The 17,119-nt window shown below is 46.8% G+C and overlaps 1 protein-coding gene across 1 annotated transcript; it reads left to right on the top strand.

Moving 5' to 3' along the window:
* Positions 1 to 1,996: 1,996 nt before the first annotated feature.
* Positions 1,997 to 4,117, top strand: LOC123170064 (glucomannan 4-beta-mannosyltransferase 9-like). Its single transcript, XM_044587907.1, has 2 exons — positions 1,997 to 2,281; positions 2,840 to 4,117. Exons 1-2 carry the CDS (start codon positions 1,997 to 1,999, stop codon positions 4,115 to 4,117), a joined length of 1,563 nt encoding a protein of 520 aa, XP_044443842.1.
* The last annotated feature ends 13,002 nt before the right edge of the window (positions 4,118 to 17,119 follow it).

The raw sequence follows: 17,119 nt of genomic DNA, 5'->3' as shown, positions 1-17,119 counted from the left end.
CGCCTGACTACTGGGCTCGGCTCGGCTCGGCTCGAGAAGAGGCGAGCTAAGGCAGGCTCGGGGCGGTCCCGTCTCTTCTCGGCTCGCGTCCAGGCATAATTGTTGTCCATTCTCCTAGATCTGGACATGGTGTAGGGTCTCATCGGATCTCACCTTCCATCAGATGGCATCCACGGACGACACTCCTAGGGTTCTTCTAGCATCAAGATGGTGTTCTGCTTGATGTCGGTCCTCATTGATTCGGACGCTGGCCAGTTTCGGAAGGCTGCTGGAGATCTTCATTGGGTGCTTGACGCGTGTAGATTGCTGGATCAGATAGGATTCGGTAGTGTATGCCCCTATTACAGCCTGTGTGGTTACAGGAGGGCGTGACGTGAAGCTTCGTTGTCTGTTGACATTATGGGACATGTCGGTATTTTGATTTCTATTGTGAAGACATTAGCGAAGAACGTCATGGTGGCTGAGGGCCTAGGTCTAGTAATGACATATCAAGTCTTCGAGGCGATGCGGACTTTGCTTGGTGATTCGTGACTCTCAGCAGCGGTATCGGCAAGTGGGGGCGGCAGTACAACAGGAGTACAAAGTCTTAGCTTTCAGGGTGTAAACCCAGGGGTCTAGCCTTAATTGGTTATCCTTCTTGGAGACGTTGCTTTTGGAGAATTAAACTTCGGGTGTTGTCATGATTGTGGTTTGTGCTACAGTTACAAGGAATCGACCACTGTAATGGAATATTTCATTTTTATTCTTATTCTTTTTATTTTTGGGCTGTGTGCATTGTAAATGTCTTAAGGATAATTTGTTGTTGCAAAGGCTGGGTGTAATTGGTATCTCAGTGATATTAGTATATTCCTCTTGTCTAAAAACATGGTATACCAATATTAATTAACTGAAAACACATGTGAACGCACACACATGTGATCTAGTGCACGCACATGCACATGTGAACGAGCCTGCCTAGCAATGCAAGCTATGCACATGACGTACTAGAATGACATGCATGCATGAGGCTCCACTCATCGCTGTTGACGCCATCAAATTGTGACGTGCACCGACACACCCAACCCCCCTTGGGCTTGCCATGATCAAATTAATTTGGTTTCCAACCCGTTAGGGCAAGTACGACGTCACTGAAAGTTTTCCATTTTTGGATGGGCGACTCAAGAGACTTTTAGATATCCATATTGGTAATGAAGCTCGTGAGGGTGAACCAGCTGGTTAAGTACCGCTTGTGAGGGTGAAGATAGTCCAATTGCGGCCACTTGACTGAAGTCTTGGTGGTATTCCATCTTGCAAAGATTGATTAATACCACGGATAATATGCCTCCAAGCGGTTTTTATTGTAATATTTCTTCACCCATCAATCAATAATATTCACTCTGTAACACGCAAGGATGGATGTAGCACGCGGTTGCCATCCGACACGCACGTGGTTTTATGGTTTAATATTTATGGTTTAATATTTCAATATGGATTACATACCGAATGAAAAAATGAACGCACACACTAAGATATGTACTCCCTCCGTTCCGATTTACTCGTCGTGGGTTTAGTTTAATTTAAACTAAACCCACGACGAGTAAATCGGAACGGAGGGAGTAGTACGTAATTTGTACTGGCCTGTGCATGCATGCTCCCATCCATCGGTTTAGGGTTTACTCCCACCTGTCCGTACTACTAATGACTTTACTCGTATTCGTTTTTTCTTTCTAGCCAGCACTAATGCTAGAGGTATCCTAGACTTGCGCTGGCTTATTAGCTGTACACCATTCATTGTATATACGCACAGCACCTTGCCCTTTGGGTATTAAATTAATTGCAATATACGATATAGTTAGCCTCCACCAATCTTCTATATACATACGTACCAAAGGAACTCTATAATCCATCCAACTGATAGGAGGAGGAGGAGGAAGTTCAATCTCTCTCTCTCTCTCTCTCTCTCTCTCTCTCTCTCTCCCTCTCTCTCTCTGAGGAGGAGGAGGAGGGGGAATCGAGGATGAGGGTTGTGAGCATGTTGACAATGGCTCGTGCGGCGTGGCTGGTGCTGCGGTACACGGTGGTGGTGCCCCTGCTGCAGCTGGCCATCTACCTCTGCGCCGCCATGTCCCTCATGCTCTTTGCCGAACGCCTCTACATGGGCCTCGTTGTGACCGTGCTCTGGCTCAACCGCCGATACCGTAACCGTAACCAAAGGAACAAGGGCGACGACAACAATCTGGAGAGCGATGACGCAGACCGACCCATGGTCCTGGTCCAGATCCCCATGTTCAACGAGAAGCAGGTCAGTACTAGTCTATTCTCCACACCTCTATGTATGATGGATTAATTGCTCATCTATGATGATATGGTATGCATGACCACTCTGCTATGCTGTTACTTACTGCACGCATATGATAAGATGATCCATTATCAGAGAATGCATTTATCCATGCAGGTGAGTACTGATGAAACAACCACTCGTATGCATGACTGATCATGCAAAAGCTGCTGCTTTACAAGTGCATTTTGAACATATGCATGCACAACTACATATAAAAGCTAATTCCATTGTAAAGAAATATAAAAGTGGAGGAAGGTGGGATTGCTAAGTTTATTTGTTTGTTTCCTTGTCGGTGTGTAGATCTAAATGCTCTTATATTTCTTACGGAGGGATGTGGCAGTACTCCTTTCAATTTTTTTTACTCCGCATACTAGATTTGTGTCAAGTCAAACTTTATAAAGTTTACCAAATTTATATTAAAAAGGGTCTGTTAATATTTTTTTTATAAGTTTGGTGACGCTTTGACTTGGGAGAAAACTGATGAAACAAGCATGCGCGTATGCATGAGTGAGAATGCAGGTGTACCGTGTTTCCATCGGCGCGGCTTGCGGCCTGTGGTGGCCGGCCGACAAGCTGGTGATCCAGGTGCTGGACGACTCCACGGACGCCGGCATCCGGTCCCTGGTGGAGGCCGAGTGCCGACGGTGGGCAGGCAAGGGGGTGCACATCCGGTACGAGAACCGCAGCAACCGGAGCGGCTACAAGGCGGGCGCCCTGCGGGAGGGCCTGAAGAAGCAGTACGTAAAAGAGTGCGAGTTCGTGGCCGTCTTGGACGCTGACTTCCAGCCGAACGGCGACTTCCTCCGGCACACTGTCCCCGTGCTCCAGGCGGACCCGGCCGTGGCGCTGGTGCAGGCGCGGTGGCGGTTCGTGAACGCGGACGAGTGCATCCTCACCCGCATGCAGGAGATGTCGCTGGACTACCACTTTTCAGTGGAGCAGGAGGTCGGGTCGGCCTGCCATGGCTTCTTCAGCTTCAACGGCACCGCCGGGGTGTGGCGGGTGCACGCCCTGGCCGACGCGGGGGGCTGGAAGGGCCGCACCACCGTGGAGGATATGGACCTGGCCGTCAGGGCGTCCATGCGGGGCTGGAGGTTCGTCTACGCCGGCGACGTGCAGGTGCGCAGCCAGCTACCCAGCAGCTTCAAGGCGTACCGTTACCAGCAGCACCGGTGGTCGTGTGGGCCGGCAAACCTCATGCGCAAGATGTTCTGGGAGATCGTCGCCAACAGGCAGGTGTCGGCGTGGAAGAAGCTCCACGTGCTCTACGCCTTCTTCTTGGTCAGGAAGGTGGTGGCGCATCTGGTGACCTTCCTGTTGTACTGCGTCGTCATCCCCGCCTACGTGCTCGTCGGCGGCCAGGACGTGTGGCTCCCACAGTACGTGCCCATGTACGTGTCGGCCGTCCTCACCCTGCTCAACGCCGCGTGCACCCCGAGGTCCTGCCACCTGCTCGTCTTCTGGATCCCCTTCGAGAACGTCATGTCCATGCACCGCTCCAAGGCCACCATCATCGGGCTCCTCGAGGCCAGCCGCGCAAACGAGTGGGTCGTCACCGAGAAGCTTGGCGGCTCCACGACCTCCACTCCTGCTGCCGCCACCACCACCATGGCCAAGAAGAAGAAGAAGAAGAAGAGCAGCAGCAGCTTCCTGGCGCCGGAGATCGTCATGGGGCTCTTCCTGCTCTACTGCACTCTCTACGACATGGTCTTCGGCCACGACCACTTGTATGCCTACCTCCTCATGCACTCCGCCGCCGCCTTCGTCATCGGATTCGGCTACGTCGGCTCCCAATGAAACCACGCATACCTACGTCGGCTACGTCATCGCTTCTTGTTTCTCAGCACCAATACACACGTACGTTCCGTGCGTACGTACGTCGATTGGAATTAATCAGAGTATAACGCTCATGTATCTCTCTCTCACTACTGGAATTTTCGTATATGCGGGGTGTCATAATTTTCGTCGAGAGCCAAACCACGGGCACTCGGCAAAGTAAAAGATGTCGAGCGTGACTCTCGGTAAAGGGAGTAAACAAATGATAATGCCGAGAGTAGGCCTCGGCAAAAAGGCAACACTCGGCAAAGGCACTATTTGCCGAGGGCCAAGTGGACACCACACGACAAAGTTTTGCCACGTGGCACATCCGGCGGCGAATAACGGCACAGTCACGACTGCAACACTTTACTGAGAGTGGCTCTCGGCAAAGATTTAGTCCCACCTCGCCTACCGACAAGCAGAAAGACATGTTTATATAGTTCAATAGTCCAATCGCATTAAGCTTCGGTCTTCATTATTAAGAATGCATATTGTCACTATGAATCTTCATGTTCCGGACAGCGAAAATACCTCGGTGGTATACAATTATGAAAATGTATTAATTATATGATCTAACAGTACCTGTTTCCGAGAGTTGCTCTCGGTAAAGGAATGGTTGCCGAGAGTTGCTCTCGGTAAAGATAAGGCTACCATCAAACTTTAGTCCTACCTCGCCTAAAGACAAGCAAAATAATCTGTTTAAATAGTGGGATAGTCTAGATGGAGTAAGCTTTGGTATTCATTACACTCGTATTAAGGAGATGAACTATCACTTTGAATATTCACATGTTTCGGGCAGAGAAGATTCAAAGTGATAGACCATCTTCTTAATGGTTCATACCTCTCCAACGTATCTATATTTTTCTATTATTTCATGCTGTTATATTATCATTCTTAGATATTTTACAACCATTTTAGAGTCATTTTATATCATTTTTTGGGACTAACCTATTGACATAGTGCCAAGTGCCAGTTGCTGTTTTCTGTCTGTTTTTTACATCGCAGAAATCAATATCAAACGCAGTCCAAATGCAGCAAAACTTTTTGTGGAATATTTTTTGGACCAGAAGACATCAGACGGGACAGAGAAGCACCTGGGGGGTGCCCCGAGGGGGGCACAACCCACCAGGGTGTGCCTGGGCCCCCAGGCGCGCCCAGGTGGGTTGTGCCCACCTCGGTGGCCTCCCGCACTGCCTCTTCGCTCTATAAATACCTCCTTCCTCCAGAAACCCTAGGGGAGTCGACGCAATTTTTTTCCAGCCGCCGCAAGTTCCAGAACCACGAGATCCAATCTATAGCCCTATTTCGGCACTCCGCCGGAGGGGAACACGATCATTTGGTGCCTCTCCGATGATGCGTGAGTAGTTTACCATAGACCTATGGATCTGTAGGCAGTAGCTAGATGGCTTCTTCTCTCTTTGTATCTCAATACGATGGTCTCTCGGAGATCTATTTGATGCAAGGACTTTTTGCGGTGTGTTTGTTGGAATCCGATGAATTGTGAGTTTATGATGAGATTTGCCTTGATTTTATATCCAATCTTGATTATTATAGCCTCGTATTTCTTCTCTGATATTTGGGTTTTGTTTGGCCAACTTGATCTATTTATCATGCAATGTGAAGAGTGTTGGGTAACGTAGCAGAAATTCAAAATTTTCTACGCATCACCAAGATCAATCTATGGAGTTTACTAGCAACGAGAGGGAAGGAGTGCATCTACATACCCTTGTAGATCGCGAGCGGAAGCGTTCAAGAGAACGGGGTTGATGGAGTCGTACTCGTCGTGATCCAAATCACCGATGATCCTAGCGCCGAACGGACGGCACCTCCGCGTTCAACACACGTACGGAGCAGCGACGTCTCCTCCTTCTTGATCCAGCAAGGGGGGAGGAGAGGTTGATGGAGATCCAGTAGCACGACGGCGTGGTGGTGGAAGTAGCGGGATTCCAACAGGGCTTCGCCAAGCGCTGCGGGAGGAGGGAGATGTGTTACGGGAGGGAGAGGGAGGCGCCAGGGCTTGGGGTATTGCTGCCCTCCCTTCCCCCCACTATATATAGGGCCAAGGGAGAGGGGGGGGGCGCAGCCTTGGCCCTTCCTCCAAGGAAGGGTGCGGCCAGGGGGGAGTCCTTCCCCCCCCCAAGGCACCTCGGAGGTGCCTTCCCCCTTTAGGACTCTCCGTTTATCTTATCTCTTGGTGCATGGGCCTCTTGGGGCTGGTTCCCTTGGCCCATATAGGCCAAGGCGCACCCCCCACAGCCCATGTGCCCCCCCGGGGCTGGTGGACCCCTTGGTGGACCCCCGGACCCCTTTCGGCACTCCCGATACAATACCGATAAAGTGCGAAACTTTTCCGGCGACCAAAATAAGACTTCCCATATATAAATCTTTACCTCCGGACCATTCTGGAACTCCTCGTGACGTCCGGGATCTCATCCGGGACTCCGAACAACTTTCGGGTTACCGCATACTAATATCTCTACAACCCTAGCGTCACCGAACCTTAAGTGTGTAGACCCTACGGGTTCGGGAGACACGCAGACATGACCGAGACGTTCTCCGGTCAATAACCAACAACGGGATCTGGATACCCATGTTGGCTCCCACATGTTCCACGATGATCTCATCGGATGAACCACGATGTCGAGGATTCAATCAATCCCGTACCCAATTCCCTTTGTCAATCGGTATGGTACTTGCCCGAGATTCGATCGTCGGTATCCCTATACCTTGTTCAATCTCGTTACCGGCAAGTCTCTTTACTCGTTCCGTAACTCACATCATCCCGTGATCAACTCCTTGGTCACATTGTGCACATTATGATGATGTCCTACCGAGTGGGCCCAGAGATACCTCTCCGTTTACACGGAGTGACAAATCCCAGTCTCGATTCGTGCCAACCCAACAGACACTTTCAGAGATACCTGTAGTGCACCTTTATAGCCACCCAGTTACGTTGTGACGTTTGTTACACCCAAAGCATTCCTACGGTATCCGGGAGTTGCACAATCTCATGGTCTAAGGAACTGATACTTGACATTAGAAAAGCTCTGAGCAAACGAACTACACGATCTTGTGCTAGGCTTAGGATTGGGTCTCGTCCATCACATCATTCTCCTAATGATGTGATCCCGTTATCAACGACATCCAATGTCCATGGCCAGGAAACCGTAACCATCTATTGATCAACGAGCTAGTCAACTAGAGGCTTACTAGGGACATTGTGTTGTCTATGTATCCACACATGTATCTGAGTTTCCTATCAATACAATTCTAGCATGGATAATAAACGATTATCGTGAACAAGGAAATATAATAATAACCAATTTATTATTGCCTCTAGGGCATATTTCCAATAGTCTCCCACTTGCACTAGAGTCAATAATCTAGTTCACATCACCATGTGATTAACACTCACAGGTCACATCACCATGTGACCAACATCCAAAGAGTTTACTAGAGTCAACAATCTAGTTCACATCACTATGTGATTAACACTCAATGATTTCTGGTTTGATCATGTTATGCTTGTGAGAGAGGTTATTAGTCAACGGGTCTGAACCTTTCAGATCCGTGTGCGCTTTACGAATATCTATGTCATCTTGTGGATGCTACCACGCGCTATTTGGAGCCATTTCAAATAATTGCTCTACTATACGAATCCGGTTTACTACTCAGAGTCATCCGGATTAGTGTCAAAGTTCACATCGACGTAACTCTTTACGACGAACTCCTTTTCACCTCCATAATCGAGAAAATCCTTAGTTCACTAGATACTAAGGATAAGTTCGACCGCTGTCATGTGATCCATTCCCGGATCACTATTGTACCCCTTGACCAACTCATGGCAAGGCACACTTCACGTGCGGTACACAGCATAGCATACTGTAGAGCCTACGTCTAAAGCATAGGGGACGACCTTCGTCCTTTCTCTCTCTTCTGCTGTGGTCATGTCTTGAGTCTTACTCAATACTCACACCTTGTAACACAGCCAAGAACTCCTTCTTTGCTGATCTATTTTGAACTCTTTCAAAATCATGTCAAGGTGCGCGTTCTTTGAAAGTATCATCGGGCGTCTTGATCTATCTCTATAGATCTTGATGCCCAATATGTAAGCAGCTTTATCCAGGTCTTCCTTTGAAAAAATCCTTTCAAACAACCCTTTATGCTTTCCAGAAGTTTTACATCATTTCAGATCAACAATATGTCATTCACATATACTTATCAGAAATGTTGTAGCGCTCCCACTCACTTTATTGGAAATACAAGTTTCTCATAAACTTTTTATAAACCCAAAATCTTTGATCATCTCATCAAAGCGTACATTCCAACTCCGAGATGCTTACTCCAGTCCTTAGAAGGATCGCTGGAGCTAGCATACCTTTTAGCATCCTTAGGATGGACAAAACCTTTCTGATTGTATCACATACAACCTTTCCTTACGAAAACTGGTAAGGAAACTTGTTTTGACATCCATCTGCCTGATTTCATAAATGCAGCTAATGCTAACATGATTCCGACGGACTTAAGCATCGCTACGGATGAGAAAATCTCATCGTAGTCAAATCCTTGAACTTGTGAAAATACTCTTTGCCACAAGTCGAGCTTCATAGACGGTAACATTACCGTCCATGTCCATCTTCTTCTTAAAGATCCATTTATCTCAATGGCTTGCCGATCATCGGGCAAGTTCACCAAAGTCCATGCTTTGTTCTGATACATGGATCCTATCTCGGATTTCATGGCTTCTAACCATTTGTCGGAATATGGGCCCACCATCGCTTCTCCATAGCTCATAGGTTCATCGTTGTCCAACAACATGACTTCCAAGACAGGATCACGTACTACTCTGAAGTATTACGCATCCTCGTCATCCTACGAGGTTTGGTAGTGACTTGATCCGAAGTTTCATGATCATTATCATAAGCTTCCACTTCAATTGGTGTAGGTGCCACAGGAACAACTTCCTGTGCCCTGCTGCACACTAGTTGAAGTGACGGTTCAATAACCTTATCAAGTCTCCACCATCCTCCCACTCAATTCTTTCGAGAGAAACTTTTCCTCGAGAAAGGACCTGTTTCTAGAAGCAATTACTTTTTCTTCCAGATCTGAAATAGGAGGTATACCCAACTGTTTTGGGTATTCTATGAAGATGCATTTATCCGCTTTGGGTTCGAGCTTACCAGCCTGAAACTTTTTCACATAAGCATCGCAGCCCCAAACTTTTAAGAAACGACAACTTAGGTTTCTCTAAACGGTGTCGTCTCAACGGAATTGCATGGTGCCCCTTTTAAAGTGAATGCGGTTGTCTCTAATGCCTAATCCATAAACGATAGTGGTAATTTGATAAGAAACATCGTGGCATGCACCATATCCAATAGGGTGCAGTTATGATGTTCGGACACACCATCACACTATGGTGTTCCAGGCGGTATTAATTGTGAAACACTTTCCACAATGTCTTAATTGTGTGCCAAACTCGTAACTTAGATACTCATCTCTATGATCATATCACAGACATTTTATCCTCTTGTCACGACGATCTTCAACTTCACTCTGAAATTACTTGAACCTTTCAATAATTCAGACTTGTGTTTCATCAAGTAAATACACTTAGCATCTACTCAAATCATGTGTGAAGTAAGAACATAACGATATCCACTGCATGCCTCAGCACTCATTGGACTGCATACATCAAAATGTATTACTTCCAATAAGTTGCTCTCTTGTTCCATCTTACTGAAAACGAGGCCTTTCAGTCATCTTGCCCATGTGGTATGATTTGCATGTCTCAAGTGATTCAAAATCAAGTGAGTCCAAACGATCCATCTGCATGGAGTTTCTTCATGCATATATACCAATAGACATGGTTCGCATGTCTCATTCTTTTCAAAAACGAGTGAGTCCAAAGATCCATCTACATGGAGCTTCTTCATGCATTCTATACCAATATGACTCAAATGGCAGTGCCACAAGTATGTGGAACTAGCATTACTATTTTATATCTTTTGGCACGAACATGTGTATCACTACGATCGAGATTCATTTTAGGTGCAAGACCATTGAAGGTATTATTCAAATAAACAGAGTAACCATTATTCTCCTTAAATGAATAACCGTATTGCGATAAACATAATCCAATCATGCTTAACGCAAACACCAAATCTCGATGGTAGAGGGAGCATGCGATGCTTGATCACATCAACCTTGGAAACACTTCCAACACATATCGTCATCTCACCTTTAGCTAGTCTCTGTTTATTCCGCAGCTTTTATTTCGAGTTACTAACACTTAGCAACCGAACCGGTATCTAATACCCTGGTGCTGCTGGGAGTACTAGTAAAGTACACATTCATATAACGTATATCCAATATACTTCTGTCGACCTTGCCTGCCTTCTCATCTACCAAGTATCTAGGGTAGTACTGCTTCAGTGACCGTTCCCCTCATTACAGAAGCACTTAGTCTCGGGTTTGGGTTCAACCTTGGGTTTCTTCACTAGAGCAGCAAATGATTTGCTGTTTCATGAAGTATCCCTTTTGCCCTTGCCCTTCTAGAAACTAGTGGTTTTACAAACCATCAACAATTGATGCTCCTTCTTGATTTCTACTCTCGCGGTGTCAAACATCGCGAATAGCTCAAGGATCATCATAACTATCCCTGATATTTATAGTTCATCACGAAGCTCTAATAGCTTGGTGGCAGTGATTATGGAGAATCATCACTATCTCATCTAGAAGATTAACTCCCACTTGATTCAAGCGATTGTAGTACTCAGACAATCTGAGTACATGCTCAACGATTGAGCTTTTCTCCCTTAGTCTTCAGGCTTAAGAAACTTGTCAGAGGTCTCATACCTCTTGACGCGGGCACTAGTCTGAAATCCCAATTTCAGTCTTCGGAACATCTCATATGTTCTGCGACGTTTCAAAAACCGTCTTTGGTGCCACAATTCTAAACCGTTAGCATTACGCACTAAACTATCACGTAGTTATCAAAACGTGTATGTCAGATGTTCCGCAACATCTACAGACGACGCTGAGGTTCAGCACACCGAGCGGTGCATTATGGACATAAGCCTTCTGTGCAGCAATGAGGACAGTCCTCAGTTTATGGACCCAGTCCGCATAATTGCTACTACCAACTTTCAACTAAATTTTCTCTAGGAACATATCTTAAACAGTAGAACTAAAGCGTATGACATAATTTGCAAAGACCTTTTGACTATGTTCATGATAATGAAGTTCATCTGATTATTGAATGAACTCCCACTCAGATAGACATCCCTCTAGTCATCTAAGTGATACATGATCCGAGTCAAACTAGGCCGTGTCCGATCATCACGTGAGACGGACTAGTCATCATCGGTGAACATCTCCATGTTGATCGTATCTACTATACGACTCATGTTCGACCTTTCGGTCTCTTGTGTTCCGAGGCCATGTCTGTACATGCTAGGCTCGTCAAGTCAACCTAAGTGTTTCGCATGTGTTCCGAGGCCATGTCTGTACATGCTAGGCTCGTCAACACCCGTTGTATTCGAACGTTAGAATCTATCACACCCGATCATCACGTGGTGCTTCGAAACAACGAACCTTCGCAACGGTGCACAGTTAGGGGGAACACGTCTCTTGAAATTTTAGTGAGGGATCATCTTACTTACTACCGTCGTTCTAAGAAAATAAGATGCATAACATGATAAACATCACATGCAATCAAATAGTGACATGATATGGCCAATATCATTTTGCTCCTTTGATCTCCATCTTCGGGGCACGATGATCATCTTTGTCACCGGCATGACACCATGATCTCCATCATCATGATCTCCATCATTGTGTCTTCATGAAGTTGTCACGCCAACGATTACTTCTACTTCTATGGCTAACGCGCTTAGCAATAAAGTAAAGTAATTTACATGGCGTTATTCAATGACACGCAGGTCATACAAAAAATAAAGACAACTCTTATGGCTCCTGCCGGTTGTCATACTCATCGACATGCAAGTCGTGATTCCTATTACAAGAATATGATCAATCTCATACATCACATATATCATTCATCACATCTTCTGGCCATATCACATCACATAGCACATGCTGCAAAAACAAGTTAGACGTCCTCTAATTGTTGTTGCAAGTTTTTACGTGGCTTGTATAGGTTTCTAGCAAGAACGTTTCTTACCTACGTAAAACCACAACGTGATATGCCAATTTCTATTTACCCTTCATAAGGACCCTTTTCATCGAATCCGTTCCGACTAAAGTGGGAGAGACAGACACCCGCTAGCCACCTTATGCAACTAGTGCATGTCAGTCGGTGGAACCTGTCTCACGTAAGTGTACGTGTAAGGTCAGTCCGGGCCGCTTCATCCCACAATGCCGCCGAAACAAGATAAGACTAGTAGCGGCAAGAAGAATTGACAACATCGACGCCCACAACTACTTTGTGTTCTACTCGTGCATAGAAACTACGCATAGACCTAGCTCATGATGCCACTGTTGGGTAACGTAGCAGAAATTCAAAATTTTCTACGCATCACCAAGATCAATCTATGGAGTTTACTAGCAACGAGAGGGAAGGAGTGCATCTACATACCCTTGTAGATCGCGAGCGGAAGCGTTCAAGAGAACGGGGTTGATGGAGTCGTACTCGTCGTGATCCAAATCACCGATGATCCTAGCGCCGAACGGACGGCACCTCCGCGTTCAACACACGTACGGAGCAGCGACGTCTCCTCCTTCTTGATCCAGCAAGGGGGGAGGAGAGGTTGATGGAGATCCAGCAGCACGACGGCGTGGTGGTGGAAGTAGCAAGATTCCAACAGGGCTTCGCCAAGCGCTGCGGGAGGAGGGAGATGTGTCACGGGAGGGAGAGGGAGGCGCCAGGGCTTGGGGTATTGCTGCCCTCCCTTCCCCCCACTATATATAGGGCCAAGGGAGAGGGGGGGGGGCGCAGCCTTGGCCCTTCCTCCAAGGAAGGGTGCGGCCAGGGGGGAGTCCTTCCCCCCCAAGGCACCTCGGAGGTGCCTTCCCCCTTTAGGACTCTCCGTTTATCTTATCTCTTGGCGCATGGGCCTCTTGGGGCTGGTTCCCTTGGCCCATATAGGCCAAGGCGCACCCCCCACAGCCCATGTGGCCCCCCCGGGGCTGGTGGACCCCCGGACCCCTTTCGGCACTCGCGGTACAATACCGATAAAGTGCGAAACTTTTCCGCGACCAAAATAAGACTTCCCATATATAGATCTTTACCTCCGGACCATTCCGGAACTCCTCGTGACATCCGGGATCTCATCCGGGACTCCGAACGACTTTCGGGTTACCGCATACTAATAGCTCTACAACCCTAGCGTCACCGAACCTTAAGTGTGTAGACCCTACGGGTTCGGGAGACACGCAGACATGACCGAGACGTTCTCCGGTCAATAACCAACAGCGGGATCTGGATACCCATGTTGGCTCCCACATGTTCCACGATGATCTCATCGGATGAACCACGATGTCAAGGATTCAATCAATCCCGTACCCAATTCCCTTTGTCAATCGGTATGGTACTTGCCCGAGATTCGATCGTCGGTATCCCTATACCTTGTTCAATCTCGTTACCGGCAAGTCTCTTTACTCGTTCCGTAACTCACATCATCCCGTGATCAACTCCTTGGTCACATTGTGCACATTATGATGATGTCCTACCGGGTGGGCCCAGAGATACCTCTCCGTTTACACGGAGTGACAAATCCCAGTCTCGATTCGTGCCAACCCAACAGACACTTTCGGAGATACCTGTAGTGCACCTTTATAGCCACCCAGTTACGTTGTGACGTTTGGTACACCCAAAGCATTCCTACGGTATCCGGGAGTTGCACAATCTCATGGTCTAAGGAACTGATACTTGACATTAGAAAAGCTCTGAGCAAACGAACTACACGATCTTGTGCTAGGCTTAGGATTGGGTCTCGTCCATCACATCATTCTCCTAATGATGTGATCCCGTTATCAACGACATCCAATGTCCATGGTCAGGAAACCGTAACCATCTATTGAACAACGAGCTAGTCAACTAGAGGCTTACTAGGGACATTGTGTTGTCTATGTATCCACACATGTATCTGAGTTTCCTATCAATACAATTCTAGCATGGATAATAAACGATTATCGTGAACAAGGAAATATAATAATAACCAATTTATTATTGCCTCTAGGGCATATTTCCAACAAAGAGGTGATTTGTAAAGGTTCGATCTTGCGATGTCCTTTCACAGTGACAGAAAGGGCAGCAAGGCATGCATGTATCGTTGTTATTAATAATAAAAATATGGGGTCTATTCCTAAATGAATAGATGTTGTCTACATCATGTCGTCGATCTTATTGCATTACTCCGGTTTTTCATGAACTTAATACACTAGATGCATGTTGGATAGCGGACGATGTGTGGAGTAATAGTAGTAGATGCAGGCAGGAGTCGGTCTACTAATCTTGGACGTGATACCTATATACATGATCATTGTCTTGGATATCGTCATAATTATTTGCTTTTCTATCAATTGCCCAACAGTAATTTATCTACCCACCGTATGCTAATTTTTTGAGAGAAAGCCACTAGTGAAATCTACGGCCCCCGGTCTATTTTCCTATCATATACTTTCAGATCTACATTGCCATTTGCCTTTTCTTTTATTTGCTTCTTTTATTTTCAGATCTATATTATCAAAAACCCAAAAATACCTTACTGCGTTTTATTTGCTTTTATTTGCATCTATCAATCTACTACAATTTTACCCTATCCTTACGTCACTTTTTGGCAATGCTACCCGAAAGGGATTGACAACCCCTTTAACGTGTCGGGTTGCAAGTAGTTGTTATTTGTGTGCAGGTACCGTTTACGTAGTGTTGCGTGGTTCTCCTACTGGTTCGATAACCTTGGTGTCATCATTGAGGGAAATAGCTTACTGTTGCTGCATTGCATCCTCCCTTACTCCTTGGGGAAACACCGACGCACTCAAGCGACATCAACGGTGGACGCCGGCATTTTTTTTAATTCAAGTATTTTTCCCCTGAGGCCGCTAGTAAACCACACCGCCTCCGAGCTACGTAGTCTCTGGGTATCAAGAGGGAACATGTCCGTTTTGTGCAGGAAGTGAAGGTCCTGTTGCTTTGTTGGCCTCGAAACTTCTCGTGGTAAAAAAGGGGGCAACCGCATGACACGTGCCACTTCCCGCATTTTTCGGGCACGCGTGCAATATTCGAGAAATTTATTGCTCTGCTAAGGTTTCATCGCCGGAAATTGCAGATGAGCAAGGCGGCACATGGAATCATGCCCGGTAGCGGCATGGGAAATCCTTTGTGATGTCCTTGTGGTATGCCTTGGCCTTGCACAGACGAGGGAGGGACATGCCCTGCCACCGGGTTACCGAAAGTACCACGATGTCATTCCTGATGCAACCATTGAAATCCTCAGAAAATCGTACGATGGTAGGATTGCTCGGGATCTGGCACGGTGTCATCACAAGGCCCCTGTAGGGTATGGTAAAAGTTTGGGCGCATTTCGAGTAAGCCTCCCTTGAGGCCGCTTGTAAACCGCACCGTCTCCGAGCTAGTCTCTGTGTATTAAGAGAGAACGTGTCCAGTTTTTGCAGCAAGTATGGGACATGTTGCTCCGTTGGCCTCGAAACTTCTCGTGCTCTAGTCCTGCTGCCACCACCACCACCATTGCCAAGAAGAAGAAGAAGAAGAAGAAGAAGAAGAGGAAGAAGAAGAGCAGCAGCAGCTTCCTCGCACCGGAGATAATCATGGGGCTCTTCTTGCTCTACTGCGCTCTCTACGACATGGTTTTCGGCCACGACCACTTGTATGTCTACCTCCTCATGCAGTCCGTCGCCGCCTTCGTCATCGGATTCGGCTGCATCGGCTCCCAATGAAATCACGCAGACCTACGTCGGCTACGTCATCGCTTCTTGTTTCTCAGGACCAATACACACGTACGTTCGAGTGGAATCAATCAGAGTATAACGCTCCTGTATCTCTCTCACTCTACACGTACGTACGTTCCCCGCACAAAAAAAGGGTATCGCGTACCAAACATGCTATGTTGGTGCCAAGATTTTAAATAGCGCGCTATGCTTCTTAGTGTCGACTCCGTTCGGCAAAATGTGTGAAACCCTATAGCATTTCAGCATAAATTGATAAAAAATGAGAAAAATAAACATATAGCCAGGCATCAAATTAACATATACTACTTGAAAATTGACAGCACATATAGCAGCATCCAGCCAAATCAATAGAAGAATATCATACACTACACTATATCTCGTCACTCTACACGTATGTACTTTCCAAGTTGAGGCGCTGCATGTCAAAGTGAGAATTGTCATTGCAATCTTCTTCAACTTAGGTGCACTTGTGCCATAATTCAATCACCATTTAGCCGAGTTAAGACGATATCCAAGGAAATGATCATGTATATATAGGCCTAACGTCCGAGAAAAGTAGACCTAATCTTGTCTGCATCTACTACTATCACTCCACCCTTTGAACGCTATCCAACATGCAACTAGAGTATTAAGTTCTAAAATAATGGAGTAACGCCTTAAGCAAGATAACATGATGCAGACAAAAGAAATTCACGCATGAATAAACCCCATCTTTTTGTACTTAATAGCAACGATAAATACGGTTCATGTCCCTTCACTAGTAGAAAACAGGACTTTGGTCCAGGCCAGAAAAGGCCATTAATCCCGGTTCACCACGAACCGGGACCAAAGGGGGCATCAGTCCCGGTTCGTGAGCCCAGGGCGCCGGCCGGGCCTCGGGGGCCATTGGTCTCGGTCCGTCTGACCCCTTTGGTCCCGGTTCCAGACAAAAATTGGGACCAATGACCCTCGCTCCTGGCCCACCACATTTAGTCCCGGTTTGTGGATGGAACCGGGACCAAAGGTTATCCTTTAGACCCAGTTTTAGCCACAAACCGGGACAAAAGAGAGGCC

This window comes from Triticum aestivum, chromosome 7D (assembly GCF_018294505.1).
Source record: "Triticum aestivum cultivar Chinese Spring chromosome 7D, IWGSC CS RefSeq v2.1, whole genome shotgun sequence".
NCBI lineage: Eukaryota > Viridiplantae > Streptophyta > Magnoliopsida > Poales > Poaceae > Triticum > Triticum aestivum.
Note: the sequence above shows the minus strand (reverse complement) of the source record. Positions and strands in the feature narration are given on the sequence as shown.